A 15,001-nucleotide genomic window follows, 5' to 3' on the forward strand; every position below is an offset into this window, starting at 1 on the left:
ACACACTCAGGAACATTTTGTGAGGGAGTATAAACGATATTTAACAATGTACGAATATTATAAAAAGAGTAACGACCTTTAATAAAACCCGTTTGGTCTTCCGAAATAATAGAAGGAAGTACTTTTTCTAGTCTATTTGCTAATAACTTAGAAAAAACTTTAGAATCAACATTTAATAGAGATATTGGTCTATAAGATGCACATTGAGCAGGGTCTTTATCCTTCTTTAATATTAAAGAAATTGACGCTCTATTAAAAGATTCAGGAAGTTTACCAAGTTTCAGAGAAGCCTCAAAAACCCTACAGAGCCAAGGGATCAATAAAGAAGCAAAACATTTATAAAATTCAACGGTAAACCCATCCGGGCCAGGAGCTTTCCCCAAATTCATAGAAAGAATAACATTCTTAATCTCATCCATAGTAATGGAAGTATCTAATAAAGAAGACATATCCTGTGAAATCTGAGGGAAGTCTAAATTATCTAAAAAATCATTCATATATTTAGAATCTCGAGGAGACTCTGATTGATATAAAGAAGAATAAAAATCACAAAAGGTTTGATTAATCTCCACATGATCCAGTATCAATCGATCACTTTGGTTATAAATCTGATTGATTTGAGATTTAACATAATTAGACTTCAATTGATTAGCCAGCAGCTTGCCGATTTTGTCACTGTGAACATAAAATTCACTTCTTGTTTTCTTTAATTGGTTTACAATCGAGGACGAGAGTAGTAAACTGTGTTCCATTTGAAGTTCAGTTCTTTGTTTGTAGAACTCCTCAGAAGGAGCCATAACATATTTCTTATCAATTCCTTTAATCTTGTCCACAATTACCATCTCCTCCTGCTTCTGCTTCTTCCTCAAAGCAGCAGAATACGAGATAATCTGACCACGAATATAGGCTTTAAAAGTGTCCCAAAGAGTGTTAACCGAAATATCCTCTGTATGGTTAATTGTAAAAAAAAGCTCAATCTGTTCATTCATAAAGTTAACAAAGTCCGAGTCCTGAAGCAACAGCGAATTAAAACGCCATTGTCTATTATTTTGTATATTGGCCATAATTTTAATAGAAAGCTTAAGTGGAGCATGATCCGAAATGGTTATAGAATCATAATCACATTTAATCACTGAAGGAATAAGACGAGAATCAATAAAAAAAATAATCAATTCTTGAATAGGAATGATGAACATGTGAAAAGAAAGAAAAATCTTTTTCCTGAGGATGCAGAAAACGCCAAATGTCCGTCGACCCAGAATCAGAAAGGAAAGAGTTAATCAAAGTTGCAGATTTATTAGGTAAGGTCCGTAAAGGAGCCGAACGGTCCAAAGCTGGAGACAAACAGGTATTAAGATCTCCGCCCCAGATCAATGAAACCTCGTTCAAATTCGGAAACTGATTAAATAATGATTTATAAAATTCTGGACAGTCCATATTAGGAGCATAAACATTAACCAAAACTACTTTTTTATTAAATAGTAAACCACTAACCAATAAAAATCTACCATTCGGATCAGAAAAAATATCCTGTTGTATAAAAGTAACTGAGGAGTCTATAAAAATAGAGACGCCTCGAATCTTAGCATTGGAGTTCGAATGAAATTGTTGACCCTTCCAGAATTTTAAAAAACGTAGTCTGTCCCCCCTCCGTACATGGGTCTCTTGTAAAAATAAAATTTGTGCTTTAAGTCTCCGGAACACTTTAAAAACTTTTTTCCTTTTAATAGGATGATTAAGACCGTTAGTATTCCAGGAGACAAAATTAATAATAGACTCCATAAATCCTAAAGTCAACCCACAACGAGGAGGATTGACGATAGGCTCGACCCACGAACCCGGAGAGGAAACAGAACATACAAAAGATACCGGGAAAAAGGACGCAACCAGTACTTCAATAATGTATATAGCCCAAAGAGAAAAAAACTAAAACGTGAAGCCCCTCCCACCACCCCCCACCCCAAGACCCCAAGGCAGACCCGCCCGAAAGAAGCAAGCGCTAAAACTACCCCCATGACTTCCGGTATACGCTCCCTAAAAAAAAGGTATAAATATGAAAAAGATCAGCTAATTGTAAAACAGTAAAAAAGTAAAAAAAAAGGTAACTCAATTAAAATACACACACAACAGAACAAAAGCCAGAAAATATATATTAAAAAAAAACCACAATAAACCCCAAACCCATGAATAAACAAAACAACAACAAGAAAAAATAAGATTATTAACATAAACTAGTTATAAAAAGCAAAACAAAATAAAATTTAAAAAAAAACTACAAAATTTAAGGCCACACAGGAAATACGTAAAATGACAATAAGGAAGTAACCACCCAGAATCCCCTGGGAAAAGAAAGAAATGACGCAGTTAAAAAGAAAGTTTAGCAACCATATTAAGAAATCAAAAATAAACTTTTCTGCCCAAATAGGGCACGAAAAAGTTAAAACCAACCAATTCACAGCCTCCGATCAACGGAGATAGTTAAAAAAAATAACAATTAAGATGTTGAAGGTGAAAATTGATCCAGATAACTCTGGGCATCTGATGGAGAATCAAAAAAACGAAGGGCTCCATCTAACATGCGAATCCTTAGACGTGCAGGGTACAGCAGCGCTGGTCTTAAATCCATCTTATAGAATTCCGACATCACAGATCTGTAGCGAACCCGTTGGTCCCAGATTGGTTTACTGAAATCTTCCACGAATCGGAACTTAAGATCAGAAAAATCAATGAAACTTTTAGATCGAGCGAATCGAAACAGTCTCTCCTTGTCTTGAAAGTAATGAAAACGTAAGATAACATGTCTAGGTCTATCTGACCTAGACGAGTATGATGGGACTCTGTGAACACGATCCAGTAGCGGTGGTTGGTCAGGAAATACAGTAGGGAATGCATCTTTTAAAAGTTGAGAAAAATACTTCATGGGGTTGTTAGATTCAACAGCTTCACGCACCCCAATCATTCGTAAATTCTGCCGTCGCATTCTAGATTCTAAGTCAGAGTTTTTAAAAGTCAGAAAGTCAAGTTTCTTCTTCATTACATTAATTGTTTCTTCGATTTTCCCCATCTTAAGCTCACTTTGTTGCGTGGTTTTTTGAAGATCAGATATAGCTGACTGATGTTCCGCAATAGATGTTTGCATCTTATCGGTTGAATCGGCAATTTTCTGGAGATTAATTGAGATTTCCGTATGAATCAGGTCCTTAACAGAGACTGCAATTTCCGTACGAATCATCTCCATAACAGAGGTTGAAATTTCCCTCTGAATTAACTCCGATATAGCTTTCAAAGTCACCGGTGATTCAGTCGGAGGAAAATCCATGCCTTTCGGTTTAACCGGAGGTTTACCATCCTTGCCGTTTTTCCCGTTCTTAGACATAGCAGATCTAAGATGCATCCAGTTATCGGAGAGTTCAATTTAATTCAAAGTATTGTAAGAGTTGATACCTTAATGGTTAATTAAAGTATAGCTGATCATAGAAAAAAAACTCAGAGGTAATGGAGCGAGTCAAGAATGCGACTTCACTCCATGAGTGCTACCGGAAGTCCCCCTTGACTATCTTTTCTATCGTGTGCAGTCATGACCTAAAGTTACCTGGAGTTAGTAAGGTATTCTATTTCAAGGAAGGCTTGAGCACATCCTTGACCCTTTCTCTGACTTGATATTTCTTCTCACGACCAAACTTGAAATAGTATGTCTGTTTAAACTGTCTGGTGTCAGCTGTGCAAATAATGTAGAAGAAAAATCTGAACTGTTTTCAGACTGTTAAGATGAGCAAATATGGCTGATGTAATCTTATGTAGACATTTAAATTAATTGTTCTTAAAAGGAGCAGGAAAAGAGGGACAGGAGTATGTGTACAGATGTTTGGAGATATAGTGAGCAGCTGTTAAACAAGTATGAGATTGGCTTCATAAATTGAGGAGTAATACCTTTTTTCTTTAAAAAGCCCTCTCCTTTTAGACATCTCTACTATCGGAAGAAATTTCTCACCAAGCATCCCAACCCCATCAATTTTGTATAACTTCTTCAGGTCGCTCCTCCAGCGAAAACAACCCCAGGCTAACCAGCAGTAGTAGTCAAGTCCCTGGCATTGTGACCAGCTCTGAAACTCAGAGGGTAAGGATGCACTCAGGACAATAGTGGTAGGAGACTTCATAGTGAGGGGCGCAGTCAGGAGATTCTGCACCTGCAGAAGGAAGGCCAAGATGGTGTGTTCCTTCTTGGCTGCCAAGGTCAAGGATGTCTGAGTGACTGCAGAAAATTCTCAAGGGCGGGGTGAAGCTTAAGAGCTATGTACCAATTGCTAATGCTCGCCGATATAATTTAATGCAAACTATGCACTTCACTCTATGTTTCAGTGTATATGTGACAAATAATCTCAATTGGTAGAGCAAAGGATGAGGTTCAGAAGCAGTGATCTCTGTATTACTGCTGATGCCATGTGCTAGCGTGGTCAGAAATAGAACTTGTGGCAGAGGAGCTTGTGCAGGGAGCAGGGCATCAGGTTCTTAGGCCATTGGGATCTCTTCTAGGGTAGAGGCGACCTGTATGAGAGGTTCAGGGTGCACTTGAACCAGACAGGGACAATATCCTTGCAATTCATTGAAATTTGCAAGTGCTACATGGGATGGTTTAAACTAGATTGGCGTGGGGAGCGGGAGCAAGTCTTGAGATAAAGCAGTAAGCAGTGAGTAAGGTGAAGGCTTCCGTCAGTTAAAGTTGACTATGGCTATTGCATCCTAGCTGTCTGGATACGCAAGCCTGGGTAGTACGATATGGAGAGCAAGCACCCCCTCTCCACACATCTGATGAACCCAAAGGAATGTCAGAGACCAATACAGTTTGGTACCAGCAGCGTCGTAGGAGTTGCCAGTCAGCATGGACTCCAGCTCCAGATTTTTCCCTCTGGGTTTACTCCCGTAGCCTTCTCCATGAGTGGGTATAGCTGCAAGACAGCAAAGGTTTGGGATCAGAGTTTTCCTTTTAGATGAGCTGCCGTCCACGGCTGACAAGCCCCATCTGTCCGAAGCGTCTGGTTTTATGGTGCCAGTAACCCGCCTTTGACTCTCCTCCAGTCAGTAGAAATGGTTCTGCCAGGATTAGTAGCTAAGCCCCATGTAAAGGCCAGGAGTTGGACTTGGCTGTCAGAGGCTGTTTGAGGCACACGCCATTGGGAGCTTTTAAAAGGTAGTGGGAGCTTGTCCCCATTACCACCCCTGGCTCTAACAACTGTAGGGAATCAATGAGTGAAAGTCTAGTAGTCAGGATAGTCAAGGGACAATGAAAGCAGGGAAATGCAGCTAAACTGCATTTATTTCAATGCTCAAGGTATACCAGGTAAGGCAGATGAATTCAGAGCATGGATTGACTCTGACTGGGATGTTCTAGCCATGACAGAAACATGGCAGGCCTGACACCTCAGTGTTCCAGGATACAGATACTACAGGTGTGACAGAAGTACAGATATCTGAAATAAAGGCACACTAATGGCTAATGCTGATACAAATTCCTGCCAAGGCTCCAGCTATTTTTTTCCCTAGCTTCCTTAAGTGTCCTAGAATACACTTAGACATGCTCCAGGGATTTAACAGCCTTTGTGTGTTCAAAAACTGCCAGCACTTTCTCTCTTGTAATGTGGATATGTTTTAGGTCATCATTATTCTCTTCCCTGAATTCTTTAGTTTCAATGACCTTCTCCATGGTAAATGCGTTTGAGAAGTATTCATTTAAGACCTTGCCCATCTCCCATGGCTCCTCACATAGATGACCACACTGACCCTTAAAGGAACCTAGTCTCTCCCTAGTTACATTTTAGCTCTTCACATACTTATGGAATTTTCTACAAATTTTCTTTATCTTGCCGGCTGGTGGCGTAGTGGCATCAGCGCTGGACTTTGGGGCGGAAGGTCCCGAGTTCGAATCCAGCCGGCACCCGTGCACACTTTCCATCCATGCTGGGTTGAGCGTCGAGCTGGCAACTCGACCTCGTAAGAAAGAAATTGCCAGCTACAGAAACCTCAACAGCAAAAAGTTGATGGCCTGTGCTCTCTTGTGAGTTTAAAGGCAATTTCTCTCTTTATCTTATTATACAAGGATATCTTGTGTCCTCTTTTTACCCTCCTGATTTCCCTCCCAAGGGCAGTCCTCCATGCATTGTACACAAAAGGTTTACCTAGTCCCACTTGACATATGTCTCCTCCTCTACCTTTTAAAAACCTTCCATTTGCCAGATGGTCCTTTACCTGCTGGCAGTCACTCCCAATCAATTTACCTAAAATAACCTTTACCCAGTTTAGGGTTTTAACTATTGGACTCATTCTGTCTTTTTCCAGAACTATTTTAAAACTAATAGAATTATGATCACTGTTCCCAAAGTGCACCCTCACTGACACTTTAGCTACTTTCCTTGCCTCACTTCCCATCAGAAGTTTGAGTGTTGCCCCTTTGGTGGGGTTGTATTGCTTGCGATATCTTTGTTGGACACACTTAACAAATTTTGCCCAAATCTCTTCGGACTAGGGCAGACCTAGTCAATATGAGGGGAGATGAATTCACCCACTGTTATTTTTACAGCTATCTAAGTATTTGTTCTTCTAATTCCTGTTGACCATTCAGAGTGTATTCTATCATACTGTCTCGTCAAAGTGATCACCCTCTCTTGTTTCTAAATCTTACCCATTCAGTCTCACAGGATGATACCCAGGAATATTTTCTCTTTGGTAGCAGTGTGGTGCTCTCCCTAATTAGAAAAGCAACTCACTGTACCTCCATCTCTACCTGTAGCATTTGTTCTTGGTGTTGTTTTATCACTTGTCACATGTACTGAGATGAAGTGAAAAGCTGCTGTTTGCATACCATCCATGCAGATCCTGCCGTACTTACGTACATTGAGGTAATGAGAAGTAAAGCAACATAGAATATAGTGTTGCTGCTTCAGAGCTTTGGAACATTGAGCTGCCAGTCTTGCCCTTCCCTGAACCCGGTTTTGGTAATAGGCTTAAATATCCTTGTCCCATGTATTAATCTATGTTTGGAGTTCATCTTCTTGCCTGCCTGGCTGTGCCTACATTTGTTGCTATCTTCCATAATTTCCTAGGTTCTTGGAAAACAGCAAATGTAACAGTGCTATTGAAGAAAGGGAAAATTAGAGAAGCACAGGATTAAAGACTAGTATCCAAACATCAGTCTACAGGCAAGTCCCAAATACCTAATTAAGAAAATTTTAAAAGGGGACTTTGAAAAGCATAGCATGATTAGGTAGTTTTTAGATTATGAAGACATGTAGTCCCCTTTTATTGTCATTTAGTAATGCATGCATTAAGAAGTGATACATTATTTCCTCTGGTGTGATATCACAAAACACAGGACAAACCAAGACTGAAAAAACTGACAAAACCACATAATTATACATATAGTTACAACAGTGCACAATACCATAACTTGATGAAGAAAGTCCATGAGCACAGTAAAGTTCAAAGTTTCTCAAATGTCCCACATCTCACGCAGTCGGGAGAGGGAAGAAAAACTCTCCCAGCCATGCCGACCACAATCCGACTGAGTCATCTGAAAACTTCGAGCTCTGATCAGCGCCGACACTGAGTACTGAGCGCCATCTCTGTCCGAGCGATTTGACCTCTTTCTCGGTCGCCAAAAGCAGGCAAGCCCGGGGATTTTGAGGCCTACCCTCCGAAAGATTCCCGACCACTCAGTAACGACAGCAACGGACAGGCGTTTCAGAAATTTCTCCAGATGTTCCTCTGTGATTTCACATCCATTCTCCACCAAGTCAGAATTGTCCATGGCCCCTATTTAACAGATATGACATCATTTTTGGTTAGCAATTTAATTTGTGTTCTAGAAGGATGGAATTGGCAGGAAATAAGGAGCCAATTGTATAACTGGATTTTCAAAAGCATCTACTAAAGTGTAATTTTACTGCCCCAGGTTTGAGTGTAACATTTGACTGTGGTAACAGAATGGTTAAAGACAGAAAACAACATCATCTAATTTCTGACCAAATAATTCCTTGTGTATTGCATCATTCCTGTTCTGTGAGTACAGTCTGGATCAAAGAAAAGCACCCTGCTTATTGCCTCAAAATGTTGAGGGGCACCTTTCAGATACCATTCCAAAATTAGAATGACTTTCCTAATTTGTTTACTTTTATTTATCTTTGAGGAATAATGTACAAGGAAAATAATAAGCTGTTCTCTATTTCTTCAGCGATAAGCTTCGAGAACTCATCGTAGGACTGAGGCCACCACAGTTTGTTCCTTATCTGAGCACTGTACTACCACTTGAAACAAAGGAAACAGTGGCTAATATTTTGAGAGGTAGTCTGACTATTTCATATTGTTATATACTCTGTTGGTATTAGTGTGAAATTAGCAACAACCATTAACTTGGCATTAACAAAATGAATTTGGGTAACATAGTGGTTCGTTCAGTCTGCACAGAGTTTACATGTGTTCCCTGTAACTACATGGGTTTCCCTCAGGTGCTCCACTTTCCTCTCATGCTTTAAAGACATGCTGGTTGGTAGATCCTAAATTAGCCCTGATTATCGAATCAGAGGAGAGTTGAGTTAATGGACATGAGACAGAATTGGAGAAAATAGGGGAATACAATTGTTCTTAGAGTTGGCATGAGCTTGTTGAGCCAAATGTGGGGGGGGGGGGGGGCGGAGAAGTCCTACATCATTTAAAACAAATGCAGGAACCTGCAGTCAATTCAAAGATTCAAAGTGCATTCATTTTATCAAAGTATATATAAATTATACAACCTTCAGATTCTTTTTGGTTACAGGCAGCCACAATTCATCTCATTTCTCAGCTTTGAGTGCTCAGGATGCAATCAGTCTTCTTGAATTGGTTTTAAGTCAAGAGGGTTGGTTTAGAAACGAAGTTTTGTTACATTTGTACAGGAAAATGGTGATGCCAGACTTGCAACACTACACTCAGTACCACTTTATTACATACCTCCTGTACCTAATAACTTGGCCACTGAGTCTCTGTTCATGGTCTTCTGTTGTTGTAGCCCATTACTTCAAGGTTTGACATGTATGTTCAGAGTTGCTCTTCTGCACACTGCTGTTGAAATGCGTGGTTATTTGAGGTATTGTTGCCTTCCTGTTAGCTTGAAACTTGAGAGGTCAGAGGCCATTTTGTTCATTGTACCATTTTTAGTAAACTCTAGATAGTGAAAATCCCATACTGCTGTGTGTGAAAATCCCAGGAGATCAGCAGTTTCTGAGATACTCAAACCACCCCATTTGGCATCAACAATCATTTCGCGGTCAAAGTCATAGAGATCACATTTCTTCCACATTCTGATGTTTGGTCTGAACTACTACTGAACCTGTTGACCATATTTGCATTAATGAGCAGGTGTACTGAATAAAGTGGCCATTGAGACTATGTACATTTATGGCTCCAGGGAAGAAATTGTATTGATCTTACCCCACCCTCCTCAGAGCTCAAATACAATTTCTTCACTGGAGTTCTCATGTCTTCCTCTAGGATTTACACATATCAATCCAGTCTTCAGCAACCCACTCTCCTAGTGCCCTTGAAGCTCTCAGTGTCTCCCATAACCTTGTCACAGTGCTTATTTTGATCTTTCTTTGGGGCTCACTGTGAGTCTTGCACTTCCCCAGAAGTCAGCTCCACTTTTCCCCTGTACTCAATCCCCAGTGCTTATGCTCCCCCTTGTTCAACCCCCTAACTCATCTCAATTATCTCTCTCTCCTATTTCTTCGGACTACCTTCCCTGCCTCTCCTTAACTATGATTGTTGCCACATTCCTTCATCCTGTACCTAATTCCATGCTCCCCCTGCAGTTATCTTCCCTTTACAGTTGATAATTTACTGAAGCTGGCCTTCGATCAAAGTCAAAGTAAAATTTATCGAGCACGTATATGTATAGAGAATGAATCTCAGGGTAGTATATAGTGACATATAAGTACTTGGATAATAAATTTACTTTGAACTTTGATATACTACCTTGAGATTCATTTTCTTATGTATCTGATCCAATATTTTTCTTTATATTCAAGGCCTGAACAAACCTCAGAAACAAGCAATGAAACGGGTGTTGTTGTCAAAGGATTACACGTTGATTGTGGGCATGCCTGGGACAGGGAAAACTACCACTGTCTGCACTCTGGTAAGGCGGGTTAATCAGCATCATTAAGGAATCAAACAAGGATCTTTGCTTTGATTTGTTAGGTTAGTTGTCACTCAATTCTTCAAAGGTAATTTAGCATTCAGATAGGTTATGCCTAATCTGCAGCTAAAAATTTTTGACCTGTAAGCCTTGGTAACTCAAATTGACATATAATTATAGAAATTGTGACTGATGTTACACAAAAAATGCTGGAGGAATTCAGTGCAGGCAGATTCTATGGAGGGAAAAGCAGTTGACATTTTTGGATGAGACCTTTCGTTTGTCACTGGTGGTGTTTACTTAGGGGGTTGCATTTCCTCCTATTGCAGCGGGAACTGTGGGTGGTTCTTAAGATATTACTTGTTTTAGTTTTATTACTTGTTACATTTGTCTGTTATAAAAGTGGATCAAGCAGATTCTGTGGAGAGTTGAAGAGTCCACATTCCAGGTCAATGATCCTTCATCAAATCTAATTTCCCTTTATCTTAATAGAATAATTAGTTTAATTGTTACTTTGGAGATGTACTTAAGTGGTTACTTTTCTGCTCTTTGACAAGGTGCGGATTCTTTATGCCTGTGGTTTCAGTGTCCTCCTTACCAGCTACACCCATTCGGCTGTGGATAACATTTTATTGAAGCTGGTTAGATTCAAAGTGGGCTTCCTGCGTTTGGGCCGGAAGCAGAAGGTTCACTCTGATATCCAGAAATTTACTGATGAGGATATCTGCAAAAGAAAATCCATCCGAAGTCTGGCTGAGTTGAAAGGGCTGTATGAGAGTGAAGTAAGTGTAAAAATCCTGATTGCTCAGGTTGTGTGCTGTAGTGAGAGTTCCACAGCCAATGATGGCTGGTTTCTCACATTTCTGTGTGGAATGCAAGCAGATTAGCATGGTCTTGTTCTCATCTATCTTGCACTCTGATGAAGATTAAAGTAATTGCTGTTTCACTTTTCATTGTTGTTTCCTTCCTTCATTCGAATGTCCAAGGCCATATGTGACTTGAAATGAAAACAATAGTTTCCCAATAGAAAGCTTTAGATGATATATTTTAGGTACTGACTGTTCAGGAACGTCTTATGTTTATAGCCTGAAAATAAGGTTAATGGCATGGTGACATCTTCAAATACAGAATATATAAGTGTGCTCCTGAATTCAAAGATCAGGATCCTGCACCAGATAAACTTCCTTATTGCTCTTCAATGTTTGTCATCATCACAAAATGTAAAGCTACCTAACAAATGCTGAACCAAGTAATCAGTATGATAATGGGGACAAAAAAGACAGCAGATGCTGTAATCTGGAGCAAAAAATAAGCTGCTAGGGAAACTCAGAGTCGAGTGGCATCTGTGGGTTTATAATGCAATGTTTCAACCCAAGAGGTCAATCAGTCCTTCAACTCCACAGATGGACTGCCCAGTCCACCAAATTGGTTTGTTTGAATCAAAGTTCAAAGTACATATCTGTCACCACATACAACCTTGAGATGCATTTTCTTGTGGGCATGTTCAATAAATCTATAGAATAATAACCATAACAGAATCAATGAAAGACGGCCCAATTGGGGCATTCAACCAGAGTGCAGAAGGCAACAAGCTGAGGAAATACAAAAAGAGTTAGCAAAGATAATAAATAAATAAATAAGCAATAAATATTGAGAACATGAGATGAAGAGTTCTTGGAATGAGTCCATTGGTTGTGGGAACATTTCATTGATGGGGCAAGTGAAGTTATCCTCTTTGGTTCAAGAACCTGATGGTTGAGGGGTAATAACTGTTCTAGAACCTGGTGGTGTGAGTACAGAGGCTCCTGTACCTTGTTCCTGATGGCATCAGCGAGAAGAGTGCAGGTCCTGGGAGGTGGGGGTCCCTGATCATGGAGGCTGCTTTCCTGAGACAGTGTTTCATGTAGATGTGTTCAGTGGTTGGGAGGGCTTTACCTATGATGAACTGGTCCGTATCCACTACTTTTTGTAGGATTTTCATTTCAAGGGCATTGATGTTTCCATGCCAGGCTGTGATGCAGCCAGTCAATATACTCTCTACTACACATGTGTAGAAGTTTGTCAAAGTTTCTAATGAAGTTGTCCTTTGATTTTTTTTTAATATATACTTATGGGCAGCTTTGAAAATCAATAGTATATTCTTGGCATATGGTAAAATTTAACTTTCTGGTTATTTCATTGTATTGAAAGTTAGAAATTGCAGAGTTGGCACTGTTTTTATAGAGTAAACTCCGATTATAACTGAATGTCTCATTACTCTGATCCAAAAAACATACCAGAAGAATCCATTAAAAATATTTTTTGTTGCCTCTGTTGCACTTAACTGTTCCATTGCTTTCTTTTGTTCAATCCCCTGAAAGCTTAAGGTTATCCAAAAGTTTGCTGGAATTTCCCACTCCCACAGGACTTCGTCCTTCTACAGTGTAGTGTTATAGAAATACAACCACATTTTCCTTCTTCCTCTCCCCCTCCCCCCCCTCCCCCTGGCTCTTATCGTTTATGTTAAAGTGTCACTCATGCACGCATTCTACCCTCTGGCCCATTCGTACAAGCTTATTTTGACTATTCTCATGGTCCATGTAAATGGTGTGGCTGTGTGCCATTGTGTTGGCTTTCCATATGAAAGCGCATGTTCTCTTCCTCCTTGTTTCACTTATACCCTCCCTATATGTGATTTCAACCTTCAGTTTCTATCTTTTAACCCCACTACTTTCACCTCTTGTTGTCTATTCATGTAATAATATGCAGATGTTACAATAGCATTATTACATTCCTGAATAATGTATCTATTTTCTAAAATGTAGCAGTTCCCCTGAGCCACATTGAACTGCTACTGCTACATATCCTCCTGCCACATGTACTCTCGTTTCCCCTACTTAATATCATTTTCCAAGTTCATAGTCTGTGCCCTCTTGTGATCTCAGGTATCATTGTTTGCTCACTCCTAACTTTCTATGCACCAATAAACTCAGAGTGCAGTTATAATTCTTCGTGTTCAGATTAAACACTTTTTTGCAGATATAATCTCAGTATCAATCACTAAGGTACAGCGTAAGTATTGTCCTCCCATTCCTATTTGTTTGTTTGCCTCCGCCAAATCTTACAAAACTATTCTGTCAGTCTGTGCATGAAGGAACTTGTTAATTTAACTAGGGGTAATTTTTGGTGTTTAGTTGGATATAATGTGCCTATGTAATGACAGAAAGGTGTTTATGTTTCAGCTGGTGGTTGCAACAACCTGTATGGGAATGAAACATCCCTTATTCGGTCAAAGACGTTTTGATTTTTGTATTGTGGATGAGGCATCCCAGATCAATCAATTGATATGCCTGGGCCCCTTGTTTGCTGCTGATCGGTTTGTATTGGTGGGAGATCATCAACAGTTACCACCTGTCATTCAGAGTTCACATGCCAGGTATGACCTCAACTGGATCTAGATGAATTGCAAGATAATCTGTAAATACCTGGATTGCAATAGTAGGTGATTTTAATTTTGCTCATGCTGACTGGGACTACAAAGGGCTTGGATGGGATGGAATTTGTTAAGTATGTTCAGTAAAGCTTCAGTAAAGTCAAAGTTGAGTTTATTGTCATATGTATAAGTACACATTTGGAAAGGTGAAATGAAGTACTTGCAGCAGCATCAGATGCACATGACTTCATCATCAGCAGCATTCACAAGTTAAACATATATTAACCATAAATTATACACAATATTTACAAAACCACAATTAGAACAAGAATAAAGTCCTGTATAGTACAAAGTGATTGAAGTGGTTATATTGTTGCTAAACTCCAGTGATCAGGGTTTTGTCCGGCAGTTCACAAACCGTTTGGTGACAGGTTTGGCTGTTCTTGAACCTGGTCGTTCAAGCAATATATCATAAGGTGAAGGCCGTGCAAGTTTGGGGAAGGGAATAATGGGTCTTAAAACATGTACACTTTACAAAAGAAGAGATGCTGGAGCTCTCAAAGCACAGAAAACTGGATAGATCTTTGGGGCTTGAACAGGTTTATCTTGGGACATTGTGGGAAGCTAGGGAAGAAATTGTTAGTGGGTGGTGAATCAGTGGAATTCATTGCTACAGATGGCTGTGGAGGCCAAGTCATTGGGTGTATTTAAAGTGAAGGTTGATAGATTCTTAATGAATAAAATTATGGAGAGAAGGCAGCAGGTGGGGTTTAGAGGAAAAATAAATCAGCCATGTTTGGTGAAGCAGATTTGATGGACTGAATGGCATAATTCTGCTCCTGTTTTATGGTTTAATACTAATCCTGCTTGCTTACATTAATTTCACATCCCTATATTCCTTGTTCATTGAAATGTCTGTCCAGAGGCCTTTTACAAGGTGCCATGGTAGTGTAGCAGTTAGTATGACGCTATTACAGCTTGGGGTATTGGAGATCAGAGTTCAATTCCTCTGTTATCTGTAAGCAGTCTGTGTGTCCTCCCCGTGGAATGAGTGGGTATGCACTGGGTGCTCTGGTTTTCTCCCTCAGTCCAAAAACATACTGGTTAGTAGGTTAATTGGTCATTGTAAATTGTCTTGTGATTAGACTAGGGTTAAATTGAGGGTTGCTGGACGGTGTGGCTCGAAGGGCTGGAAAGGCCCATTCTGTGCTGTATCTCAAAAAATAAATAGAGTCACTGCTCTTGTCTCCTCCATCACCTCGGGCAAATCATTCCCATTGCACTGCATTTACAAAAGTCCTTCACCCACACTGCAGTACTTTTAATTACCCTCCTACCTGTATTTGCTAATATATACCACGTTCACTTCACCTCATGCAAGTATCAAATTATTCTGCATTACCTGCAGCACAGTATGTATTCTC

At 39.8% G+C, this 15,001-nt stretch overlaps 2 protein-coding genes across 5 annotated transcripts in view; one reads left to right on the forward strand and one right to left on the reverse strand.

Moving 5' to 3' along the window:
- The window catches only part of dna2 (DNA replication helicase/nuclease 2), an 84,852-nt gene that overhangs the window by 60,275 nt on the left and 9,576 nt on the right, over positions 1–15,001 (forward strand). Inside the window, exons 13-16 of the mRNA XM_063071483.1 lie at positions 8,225–8,334; positions 10,056–10,165; positions 10,723–10,947; positions 13,387–13,580. Coding sequence (XP_062927553.1) covers positions 8,225–8,334; positions 10,056–10,165; positions 10,723–10,947; positions 13,387–13,580 — 639 coding nt within the window. The remainder of the gene's footprint in view (positions 1–8,224; positions 8,335–10,055; positions 10,166–10,722; positions 10,948–13,386; positions 13,581–15,001) is intronic.
- The window catches only part of LOC134358885 (uncharacterized), a 37,350-nt gene continuing 29,042 nt past the window's right edge, over positions 6,694–15,001 (reverse strand). For 3 of the 4 annotated variants that reach the window (XR_010020974.1, XR_010020971.1, XM_063071494.1), the window contains exon 2: positions 6,694–7,806. Coding sequence is in view for 1 of the 4 variants with exons in the window: in XM_063071494.1 (XP_062927564.1) it covers positions 7,788–7,806 (19 nt within the window). In the remaining 3 variants the exon portion in view is untranslated. Of the gene's footprint in view, positions 7,807–8,979; positions 9,359–15,001 lie in introns of all 4 variants that reach the window. The other variant, XR_010020972.1, reaches the window with a different exon arrangement.

This window comes from Mobula hypostoma, chromosome 19 (genome assembly GCF_963921235.1).
Source record: "Mobula hypostoma chromosome 19, sMobHyp1.1, whole genome shotgun sequence".
Taxonomy (NCBI): domain Eukaryota; kingdom Metazoa; phylum Chordata; class Chondrichthyes; order Myliobatiformes; family Myliobatidae; genus Mobula; species Mobula hypostoma.